At 45.6% G+C, this 12,170-nt stretch overlaps 1 protein-coding gene across 1 annotated transcript in view; it reads right to left on the reverse strand.

Moving 5' to 3' along the window:
• CDK2 (cyclin dependent kinase 2) overlaps positions 1 to 12,170 on the reverse strand; it is a 173,745-nt gene that overhangs the window by 148,948 nt on the left and 12,627 nt on the right. The window contains exons 2-3 of the mRNA XM_078686354.1: positions 3,403 to 3,480; positions 2,526 to 2,646 (exon numbers count right to left, since the gene is read on the reverse strand). Coding sequence (XP_078542480.1) covers positions 2,526 to 2,646; positions 3,403 to 3,480 — 199 coding nt within the window. The remainder of the gene's footprint in view (positions 1 to 2,525; positions 2,647 to 3,402; positions 3,481 to 12,170) is intronic.

A 12,170-nucleotide genomic window follows, 5' to 3' on the forward strand; every position in this document is an offset into this window, starting at 1 on the left:
AAACAAACTGCAACATGTAAAACAACAATATGCTTACTATCAAGCAAACTTCGAACTGCACAGCTGAGCAGAAATAAAAGGGCTTCAAATGGCTCTCTGTAATGCTAGTCACATTAAGTCATGGATTGTGAAAAAATTTCTGAAGCTCTATAAGTAGCAATTCAGCCCACACCAGTATGCTGTAGCACAGTGGTTCCCAAACTTTTGACTCCTGAGGACCCCCATTGAGTCACCACTGGAAGCCAGGGACCCCCAAGCAATTTGTATGAGTTAAATTTCAAAATTAAAACAGTAATTCGAAAAAAATACACGTGTGCACACAAAACAAATACTCAAAGTACTAAGGATTTTGGGGCCAGATGTACGACCATTTAATTTAGCGCCTCGCAATTGGCGACACATTGCGAGTGGCAAATTGCGAGTCGCTAAATGAAGTGTACAACAGTGTGTTTAACACTGTTTGGGATTCCCAATGGGGTCGCAAATAGCGAGGTTCATTAATATTAATGAGCCTCTCGCAATTTTCAAGCCCATTGGGAATGCCAGTCCTCCCAGGGATGGTGGCCTGCTGGGCTCTGCAGGCCACCATGTCTCGGACTGCTTTTAAATAAAGCAGTTTAAAAAAAAAAAAAAGGCAGCCTGTTTACCATGCATTTAAAAAAAGAAAGAAAATGAAACGTTTTCATTTCATTTTCTAAGGGCAGGCAGAGGTCCCTGGGACCACTGCCTGCCCTTAAAAAATAATTTTGCATGCATTTGCAAAGGGGAAGGGGTCCCCTGGGGATCCCTTCCCCTTTGCAAATGTATTACCATCTACTTGAAGTAGGTGGTAATTGCGACTGGTTTGCGACCGCAAAACATTTGTACATGGTTTTGAGACTCTCCATTTGGAAGGGAATGCCCCTTCCAAATAGCAAGTTACAAAACCTATTTAGCGAGTCGCAAACAAATTGCGACTTGCGAAATAGGCTATGTACATGGCTCAATAGGTTTTTGCATGCATAAACGGGTTCGCGAACCCGTTCGCGCATATAAAATCAGATCGTACATCTGGCGCTTAGTATTTTATATTGAAGTAATAGCACCTCTGGGATGTATGACGTTACAACGTGGTATAAAACACCGCAGACCATCACAACGCAGGTTTTACAACGCAAGTCGTTACCACGACTTGCGCTGTAGGGTGCTGGACTTAGTAATAGTAAGATTTTCTATTCCAACACCAGCCTACGTACAGTAGGGAAGGTGCTGGAATAGTAAATCTACTATTCCTTAGGCTAGAGCGCCCTCCAGCGCAAGTCGTGGTAATGACTTGCGTTGTGAAACCCGCGTTGTAATGGCACTGCGGTGTCATTACCGCATTGTAAAGGATGTTCCCCCCCCTCTGTCACATGTATTTCATTTGTTTTGTAGCATCTCTCATGCCATTGTAGGATGTCAGAGCACTTTACATCACACACATATAGAGACATTGAATCATACATGTAAATCAGTTTGTATGTAAAATGTTTAAAGAGTGCCCGGTCTGGAAAAGCACAAACTCAGGATTCAGAACATAACAGTGGCTAGCACTGACTTTAACAATTTTTTTAGCAGCATCAGGATAATGAATACCTGGGAAAAAATATAAGTTACTAACTGGTACAATGCAGTTTGCAAGCAGCTCTTTGATAACAGTTTATAGGTCCCTCTGCTAGATTACGATTGTCTCTTATGAAGTACACAGTAACAAAATAATCTCTGTGACAAAAGCAGTAACCACGAACCTATGCACATAAAATACTGCTTTTTAAGATGCATGTTACACGTTCTTTGCAGTAGGCACATTAACCCTCTGTGCTACATTGGTTCAATCAAAGCTGCAACTGAACAAATCTCTCCTCAGCTCCAGCAGGTACATTAATCACTGGCATTCTCGACACTTTTATTGTTGCTGGCAAGCTGCTAATTATACAAGAAATATTTCTGTGCTTTTCAAACTGTTGCCTACGGACCCCCTGGGAATGTGTCACGGACCCCTGGGGGTCCGCGGACCACAGTTTGGGAAACACTGCCAGTGTAGCAGACAAGTCTACTAATTTCACATCTACGAGAGCTCAGTCTGAACTATGTAGACAATAACATTCTGAGGACCAGGAAAATGTCCATTGAAGACCACAGGAGATAGAGTACTACTCCAGAAGAGATGCTTGCAATATAATGTGAACAATGAGAATCCAATAGCAGTTGACTACAGATAAAAAGTAACTTATCTGGAACGTTGGCATAAACAGTGAAATAATGCAGACATGGAAAAAATAAAAATAGATAAATAAAATCTGAATCTACAGACGTACGAGTCCATGGTATTCAGAAGAAGCCCACAATTGCCTCTTAGGAACAGAGTTATTATCCTTTCATATGGATAAAGTCGTATGAAAGCAGCATCAACCCAATAAGCTTTACAGGGGCTCACTGACCAGCACCACCACACCCTCTACACGAGAAGCAACATCCAGAAAAAAGTTTAAACTTTGAAAATGTACCTTAATGAGAGGCAAAGGGATCCCACTGACAGAGGAGCTGTCCATGAACTTCTTTAGGTCCTGATGAAGAAACTCAAACACCAGGTAGAGCTTATTTTCTGTGTGGATGACATCCAGTAACCTAAGCAGTACATAACATTCCAGTGAAGGCAAGAAAATAAAAAAAAATAAAAAGAAGCAAGGGTTATTCTGAGGTATGGACAGTGGGAAGAAAAAGGCAATTGGTGGCCACCAGTCAATCAAATCACCCTTACAATTATCACATGTAAAATACAGAAGGTCATAAAATATTTGTAACAGAAAAACAATTGAATCAAAATCATAAAAATAGAAATCCCAATCAGCAAACATCTGATGCAGTAGCCTTATTCCATGGTATACACGTTATGCACACAGTGTAGGCATTTTTCTCTCCCTCCATCAATTATTTGCAAATGATTATACTTATTCATCTCATTCCCACTTTAATACAAGTACATATGTATTAAATTGCTCCATTGGTAAGACAATGAAATACACAATGACAAAATAAGGATTATGATTAAGTCTAGCAGGGATGTTTAGATCTTTGAAAGTTCAGCACTGCTACAACCACCTCCCATAGACCTCAAGATCTAGGATAGGAGTTAAGGGTTTTCACGTTTATAGAGCACTGCTACTACTTGTAAAGATCGTGTCAAAAAGTCTAGCTGCGTATGGAAGTGTACACAGAAATGATTGTCTTTCTTTCTCACTGTAACCCAAGCTTGAGCAAAACAGTTTAAAGCATTAGAAGTTATGTTTAGTAGTGCAGACACTACTAGGCTGGCTTTCAATCGCAGAGTAGAAAGGGGCCTGGTCTTTCAACCCAGGGTACCAACATGCTCACTACACTTACTTTACAATGTTTGGATGATTGAGTTCCTTCAGAAGGGAAATCTCCCTTATGGCGGTGCTGGGGACACCCTCTGTTTCACTGCAAGAGCAAAAATAAAAATGTCAAAATAAATAAAACATTGGTGTTAGAAGCATACATTTTTTTTTAATTCACCTCTTTTTACAAAGGATGTCAGGAGTACAGCACACCACACCTTACTCTTCACTCCTCTGGAACTCTCCCCAATCACACCAGGCAAACTGCCAACCTTTACAAAAGAACGGACTTTTTCTTTCAGTATTACATCTTCCACACACAACTCACCAGATGTTTGACTGTAACTGGCCAGCTGGCATTATACATTATACAACCTAAAGAGGTTCCTTCAGTCATCCCCACTGCTCTTCCGCTCATCAAACACTTCAGTACAAACTAGTTGGATTTATACAACTTCAACACATACATACAGCATTGGGGGTGCACCATCTGAATGTGCAGCCCTCGCCGTCCAGTACCATTAACACTTTGCTAGGTTGATCAAGATTCGAAAATAAGCAAGCATTGGCAAAGTCATTAGGTCTAGCTTTAATTTAACAACAAAGGTAAACACGGGCACCCACAAATGCTGGTTGCATGCATGTAAATCATATCACATCATGTCCTTTTGGCTTTGTCAATGCTGGGAAAATGTAGCACAAAAATATTGCTTTCTGTGCAGAATAGATATGGCATAAAAAAACCTGAACATGACAAGCAGCCTAGTTGGGTTTATTTTTCAGATTTAAATAATCCCTCAAGCACTAATGGAACTATGTCCTGGAAGACAAAAAAGATGCATCACCCGCCCATAGTAAGTGGGGAAGAAGTAATACTCCTCTGGCCTGATCCAAGTCAAAACCCACTCTATGCATATTTTAAAGAAATGCTAAAAATAGGTCAACGCAGTTACGTTTTCAAGCCAGACCTAACATGGGAAGTTCATAGCAACCAGATAGGTAATTATTAGGAAATGTTTAGAAAAGTCATATACTAAAATTTGGGGCAGTTTGTCTTTCACAGACATATATGAAGCTGTAAAACAAAACAAAACACATATAGTGGAAAATGGTATTCAGTGCATTCGCACTATTTTACAATACGTGCAAGTTACCACATTCCATGTATATTTGTACTAGTGCACAAACAAAAAGCAGGTGTTAATTTTACCCCCAAAACTGCAGCAAGCCAGAAACCATGCTTGCACATTTATCATATTCCCAAGATATTGAAGCATAGATTAGTAAATTTCGCAGCATTTTTGAATCAATTAATTTTTTCACAGTTGCATATTACGTCTAAATTAATCCGGTCAGCTCTGTGCCACAGCCACCAGGGGGTAGAGTGCAGATTAGATTAGTTATTTTAGTGGTACACCTTGACAAGGATTGGGTACACCTTGACCAGGGTTGTAAACATTACTTGAGGTGAACATTTTCCCAACTTAACTAATACTCCAGTTTCTTACAGACATGTTTTGGGTGTAGGGTGGCAGCATGGGTTATAGTGTTTTGGGTGGGGCAGAGGGGTCACTGCTGTCTTAGGTGGGTTACTGGGGATTGGGGCCCCACTGCAGGGTTTTGGACGACGACGGAGTGGAGTGCATTGGGTGGGGGAGTGGTGACTGCAGCCCGGACTTAATTTTGGGCACTGGGGTCAAAGGGGAATTAGCGCCTTGGTTGGGGGTTGTTAGAAATGGGGGTCTCTAGTTGGCAAGGGCTTGCACCTTTGTCTAAATAGGGACCCTTCTTTCTAGTCAGGATAAGGGAGTTACACTCCTAATATAACCCCTGCGTACCCCCTTGGTAGCATGGCACGAGCAGTCAGGCTTATCTTAGAGGTAGTGTGTAAAGCATTTGCACATAACCAACAGTAACACAGTGTAACCACTACAAAAGGACACCACACCAGTTTAGAACAGGCATTGGCATAGCCAATAAGTCTCGGTTTTGGGACCTTATAAGTATTTAGTTATGCAGCACAATATCCTTGGTGCAATAACATCAACTGTTGCATGGCTAAAAACTAATAAGGTCCCAAAGGCGAGACCTATTGGCTATGCCAATGCTTGTTGAGGACTGGTACTTGTTTTTCATCATTACACTGACCCTGAGCACGCGAGAAAGGCAGAAAAGGAAGAAAGAAGGAGATAGACAATGTTAAGAAAACACTGACAAATGGAAAAATGAAGGATGAAAAAGAACCTGAAAGAGTGAGGTAAAGGCAGGGAAGAAAAGGATCAGCCAAGGATTGACTTAACCACATGCTTCATAAAGAGTGTGTGGCAGGAAAGAGCTGTGTTTGGCCAACTAAAATGAAATCTACTTATTTACAACTTGTTCTAGGATGAAATAATTTGTAAGAGGTGTGGTGTTGATGTAACACTGACCTTGTTATGCCAGTCGTCAAAAATGTACTAATGAAGCACATCTGTAATTTCTTCTTCCAGGCCTATTTCCCCTTATACATAGTTCACGTATGCTACTTATGCAGAATGTCAGCATAATCTCTTTCTGTGCTCCAGTTCCTTCATCCCAAGTGTTGGTGGATGCACCACTGTGGTTCTAAGTTCTGTCAATTCTCAATTTGGTCCATAGACAAAAATTAGAAGAGCACAAAGTAAAGACCTTTGTTTCCTCCAACAATTGAAAAATACTCCAACGAAACTGAATAGATTGAAAAGATGGTAGGAGTTTAAAAATAAAGATATTTTATTCAGAGCAACACAACCAACACAGCACCAACTGCCTGGCTACATGTTACATTATGTACTTTCTAGAACTCCCCATGCCAAAAGACCACTCCAACCATCACAAGTCCCAGAAACCCAAGTGAACACAAACATAACGGAGGAGAAAAAAAACCTTGACACTGATATGGTATTGGTGCAGGTCTTACTTCCCTCAAAAGGTAGTCAAAGTCGAAAGAAATCAAAGAGGCCTGTGCTCCTGAGAACCCCTAAATGTTACTGTTCTCTGAAAAAAAAAATATGTTCATTCTTGAATACCATAACCTTATTATGAAAGTGAGAGTCTTTTGTAATGCTGCCCTGCCTTGAAGTTCAACTGTTTGGGGACCTGGAGCCCGATGCACACTCCCTGTCTGGGGTCTATTTTTACCCAACAAATGCTGGTATGGCTGGCACCGGCTCTCCGCGGTAACTCCAAGCACTGACAGGCTAATTAGCACAGTCCTACCACATACAACTTATTACACTGTCACTCCAATCACATTCACCCCATCAGCTACCTGCAAAGTTCCCTGCAAAGCGAGAAAGCCTGTGTGATGCTCCCTTTGCGGTGATGAAACTGGTCCAACTAAACAACAACCAAGCATAGCACCGGCTGCTCTTCTCACCTACTACCGCATGCCACACTTCTGATCACTCTGAAGAACAGAAAATGACCTGGTTTAGAAGGGATGAATGGTTTGTGTGTGGGATGAATGGTTGCCCAGAGGGGTCTTTAAAGGCAGGAGGGCAGTGTGAGCTTACAAGAAGGGAAAGAGGACACGAAGTGAGAACGATAGGGTGAAATGTCAATAAAAGAAGTGCAGCAAAGTATCATACCATGAAATGGACAGAGATAAAAGACAGCAGACAAAAGAGTAAGGGGGAGGCAGAAGACAGGAAAAAGGAGGAGAGAGAAATAAAGGAAAGTTTGCAGGGCAAAAAGGCAAAACAAACAAGCATTGGCCGCGCAGCCGTAAAAGTAACAGTGGCGCGGCTGTGAAACAGATCACGATCAAAGCGAAAGTGATTGAGAGGACACACTCTGTGGTAAGCACGCGAGTGGTGCGCGCGCAGCAGTGATCACGCTGGAAGGGAGGCAGATGGTTGCTGCGCGCATGCACGCTCGCGTGAACGCAAGCGTTAGGCCAGCGAGGTCTGGTAGCACTTTGAAAACCTGTATACTAAATGTCTAGCAGAGCAGCACATGCGCTGGCTCAGGAGAGACCTAAAAATATCTAATATTTTTATATACTTAAGACAAGAAGAATAAAAATCCACAATATACAGTACTTAAAAATCTTCGGTTATCAAAATAACCATGAAAAACAGTTCCTTGACGTTGATAGCTCTGTCCGGGGCTAATCCGGTGTCGTGAGCAAACAAATCCAAACAGTTCTGGCTGACAGTGGCGTCGCGGGCCAGCTACGGTGGCGAGAAGATCCGCAAACAGTACCTTTTAGAAATGCAGGGTGTTGGCGACCTCTCGTTGAGCTTCAGAAAGCACAGCGTCCGCACGTGTCGGTTCCTGAAGTCCGTGCAGGAGTCGTCGGTGCCCTCGAAGTCACACGCGTTGCAGATCGAGCTCCTCTCTGTTGAAGTCAGGAGCGCTGGCGTCGGCAGGCGTCTAGTGTTACGGTGCGAAGTGCAGCGGTGCGGTGACCTCAGGTCGTGGATCGAGCAGCGGCATGAGATGGCGTCATCGGTGAGACCAGGGTCGCGGTGCAAAATGGAGGCGGTGCTCGTCACGGTGCTGGCAGGTCGCGGTGCAAGCAGCGGCGTTGTCGTCGTTGCAGAAGCGCTGTCAGCTGACGAACTGGAGTCGATGGCACCGGCGTCAGTAGGACATGGCTGTGGTGCAGGACGAGGGCTGTGCAACTTTACGAGCTGTGCCCTCGAACCACGGTGTCGATTCACGCGTGGAGCAGCGTCGTCGGGGATACCAAGGCGGCGGCGCGAAGCAAGGCGGTGCGGAGTACGGTGCCCACATGTCGCGGTGGGAGCAGCGGCTCAGTGGCAGCACGAACAGGCGTCAGTGAGTGCCTCTGTGGTGCCGTCAGGACAAGGAGTCAGCAGCGGCGTTGGAGATTGCGTTGGGTTGCTTTTACCTCTGTTGCAGCACAAAACACACAGTCCCCAGTGCTGAGGGCAGAAGTCTTTACTGTTCCTGAGACTTCTTGAACAGGGGGCAAGCTCTACCTTGAACAGGGGGTAAACTCTACCACAAAACTCACAAAACCAGATTGCAGAAAGTTCAGCCCAGTCCTTTCACTGCCCAAGCCAGAAGCAGCCACTGCAGGCCAAATCAGCAAAGCACACAGCAATGTGGTAGTTCCTCCTCACAGCTTCTCTAGCTATTCTTTCTTCTTGGTCCAAAGGAGTTCTAAAGTTTGGGCCCCAATATTTATACCACCAAATCATTTGTTCTCTGAAGGCAGAGAGTGTCTGCACCTAGACAAAACCAGTTCTTTCCTCCTGGGTGCAGCTTCCTCACAGGAGGTGGAGACAGCATTGTTTGAGAGCATACCTGGCCCAGGTAGCTAAAAGGAAATCTCCTCCCCCTACTCTCTATTCAATGCAGGCCCTATTCAGCCCAGCCCTGACCAAGACTGCTGGAGCCAAGGCCCTCTCCAGCCCCCTGTCACTCACAAATCAGACATGGAATACCCAACCCTAGCACAGGCATTCTGGATGGCTAGGCAAGTAAATACCTTCTTGCTAAAAGTGGTATTTTCAAACACGGAATGTAAAAAATCACCTTCACTCAAAGATGTATTTTAACATTCTGATTTCAGGCATACTAAACTTGTTTTTTCTACCTTGTTCCCTGGGTCAGTTAGGATTATAAGATGTTATAATCAAACTGCCCATTCTGGCCGATGGGAACAGGTAGCCTTGCAATAGTGAAAAACAAAATTGGCTGTAATTCACTATCAGGACATGACACATACACCAGGACATGTCCTAACTTTCACATATAATGCACCCACAGCCTGCAGGGGTACCTTGAGCCTACCTTAGGGGCGACTAACATGTAGAAAACAGAAGGTTAAGGGACTGGCAAGTGGCTGCACTTGCAAAGTCAACATTGGCAGTCCCAAACTGCACACAGGCTCTGCAATAGAAGGCCAGAGTTACACTTTACGGGCTGTTTGTGTGGGTGGCACAATCCAGTGCTGCAGCCCACTAACAGCGTTTGATTCACAGGCTCTGGCACACTCCGTGCACGTTACTAGGGACTGACACATATATCAAACAGGCCAATCATGGAAACACCAATCCATAACACATTTTACCACAGGAGCACTTGCACTTTACCACTGGTCAGCACTGAGAAAAGTGTGCAGAAACACTACGCCAGCAAAAACAGAGTCAAAACCAGGAGGTCAGAAATCAAAAGACTCAGGGGGAAAACGCCAAATGTAACCAGGGTAGGGTGATGGTGGGCTGAAGTGCCTTGGGTGAGGTAGTGGTGCCCAATTGCACTTACTTTTATTATGCCTCCAGGGCCCACTGCATGCGGCACAGGTGGCCAGTTTAAATTTAATTAATCTCATAATGCCCCCCAGGGCCTACATTCAACTTCCAGGGCCGGCCTCATGCTCATGGGCGGCGGGCCCAAATTCCTTTCTTCTTCTTCAATGGGCAAAACTCTGACAAAGAAATCTGTTTGATACATGTTTGTAGCCTTTCTGGTGTAGATAGTGCCAATACAATGACGACCATATGAATATATTCACATTTGGTGCACTGCAGTGTATATTTACAATAACATTATGCATATTTAGAATTCTTATCACATGGGGGAGAAGTCTATATTTTGGATGCATTGTAATGCACACGCTAATTTTCACTCTATTAATGTCTATTTAAGAGATTATCTAAAATGTAATCTGTGGCATTTTTGAGGTGACGTGTTTGAGGAGCAGTCTTGCAAACAATGTGCATACATGAGGGCAATGCATGGAATACGAGCAACATCACATAAATGACCGATTCCGGTCCTTTTATGTGAATCTCTACACAAGCCAATTACAGACTGGCGAGGTGGATACTCAGGAGTTTCCGGAGGGCTTGGAGCTACCCGTAATTGAGGAGGAGGAGGCGGAGGTTCTTGGTCAGGTTATTACACTGGCTGAAATTCGTTGCGTCATTAAGCAATTGGCACACAACAAAACGCCAGGCAGCGATGGTTTGCCTATTGAATTCTATCTCACGTATATTGACCTCCTGGCTCCCAGATTATTGGTGATGTACAAAGAGGCTAGACAGACGGGGATACTACTGGCTTCTACTAGGGAAGCCATTATTGTCCCGCTCCTCAAGCCAGGAAAGCCGCCGACTGACCCAGCTGCGTACAGGCCTCTCTCTATGCTCACCACTGACTATAAAATCCTGAGCCGGGTGCTGGCCACTAGACTCCTTCCCTTTATGACGCGGTTGGTGCATCCGGATCAGGCGGGCTTTATCCCGACGCGCAATACCGCCAGTAGCATACGTCGTTTGATAGAAGTATTGGATGGAGGTCTTGGAATGGAGGGACAAGCGATGGTCCTTTCGGTTGACATTGCTAAGGCGTTTAACAGTCTGGAATGGCCCTATCTGTTCTCAGTCATGACGGCATTTGGGCTTGGAACCGGTTATGTCCGTTGGACTGAAATACTGTATTTGTCTGAGTCGGTCAGGGTTCGTGTGGGTAGGGTCGTTTCCTCTTCCTAATCGGTGTGGCGAGGCACTAGGCAGGGTTGCCCTCTCTACCCGCTGTTGTTTGCTCTTGCGATAGAGCCATTGGCAGCGCACGCTAGAGTGGCGGGGCGTACCGTGGCCTCCAGCTCCAAGGACATGCGCACTATATTTCGCTTTATGCGGACGACCTCCTGATGTTTCTGGGAGATGCGGGGGATGCCCTGGATGGGGCGCGCGCTCTCCTTGATCGTTTCGGGGATATCTCGGGATTGCGAGTTAACTGGGAAAAGACCTGCGTTTTCCCAGTGACTAACACATGCGACCCGCCCACACTACCGCCCGATCTGGCGTGGGAGCCGAGGTGCCTTCCCTATCTGGGAACGCAGCTGTATCATGATCAGGAGGATCTCTTTGAGGGCAATATTGGGAGAGCGATGAGAGGCCTGAGGGGTAGCATTAGGTTTTGGGGCACCCTACCACTGTCGGTAGCAGGTCGCGTAGCGCTGCTGAAGATGGTAGCGCTTCCTCGTCTTTTATATTTCTTCCGGACCCTACTGATACGTATACCGGTTGCTTTTTTCCGACAACTTCGCTCCGCGGTGAGCAGCTTCATCTGGGGTGCAGGACGGCGCAGGGTGGCACTGGATACACTGATGCGGCCGAGAGCTGAAGGGGGCCTTGCCACCCCAGATTTTGAACCGTACTATCTAGCCGCGCAATTTCAGTTCCTTACTCGGGCGGTGGCGTTTCGGGGACCGGAGGGGGGGGGCCTATACCGGAGGTGCCGCGGCATGTGCGGTCATTCGTGATCCTGCAGCAGCGCCTGAGAACTGCTGAGTTATCGACGGTGGAGGGCACCCTGAGGCATTGTTGGAAACGGTTCCACAATAGAATTGGGGTGCAGTGTCCTTACGCTCCCGAGATACCATTGGGAATGTGTACGGCGCTGCCACACGGAGATTGGTCCGGCCTGGCGGAGTGGGAGGAGCTGGGCCTGCAGATGGTGGGCGACCTCTATGCGGACGGAGTACTGTTAACCTATAGTACGTTGAAGGAGACCTTTGGTCTTCCACGTGGTCACTTCCTGATGCATTGACTGCAGCCATACAGAAGCATTGGGGTGCAGGCCTCTCGGAACCACCAACAAGCGGAGCATGCCAATATGTAGTGATGGCAGCGGGCACGTATAAGGCGGTTACCTGCTTATATCGACAAATGCTGGTGGAAGGGCTCAACCCGTTGCAAAAATTGCGGGAACAATGGGTGACCAGGGGTGTGGAAATTTTCAAATAATCTACTTGTCCATGGGACAAAATGCAAAATAAATCTACATGTCCCG

The sequence above is a fragment of the Lissotriton helveticus genome, chromosome 1_1 (genome assembly GCF_964261635.1).
Source record: "Lissotriton helveticus chromosome 1_1, aLisHel1.1, whole genome shotgun sequence".
NCBI lineage: Eukaryota > Metazoa > Chordata > Amphibia > Caudata > Salamandridae > Lissotriton > Lissotriton helveticus.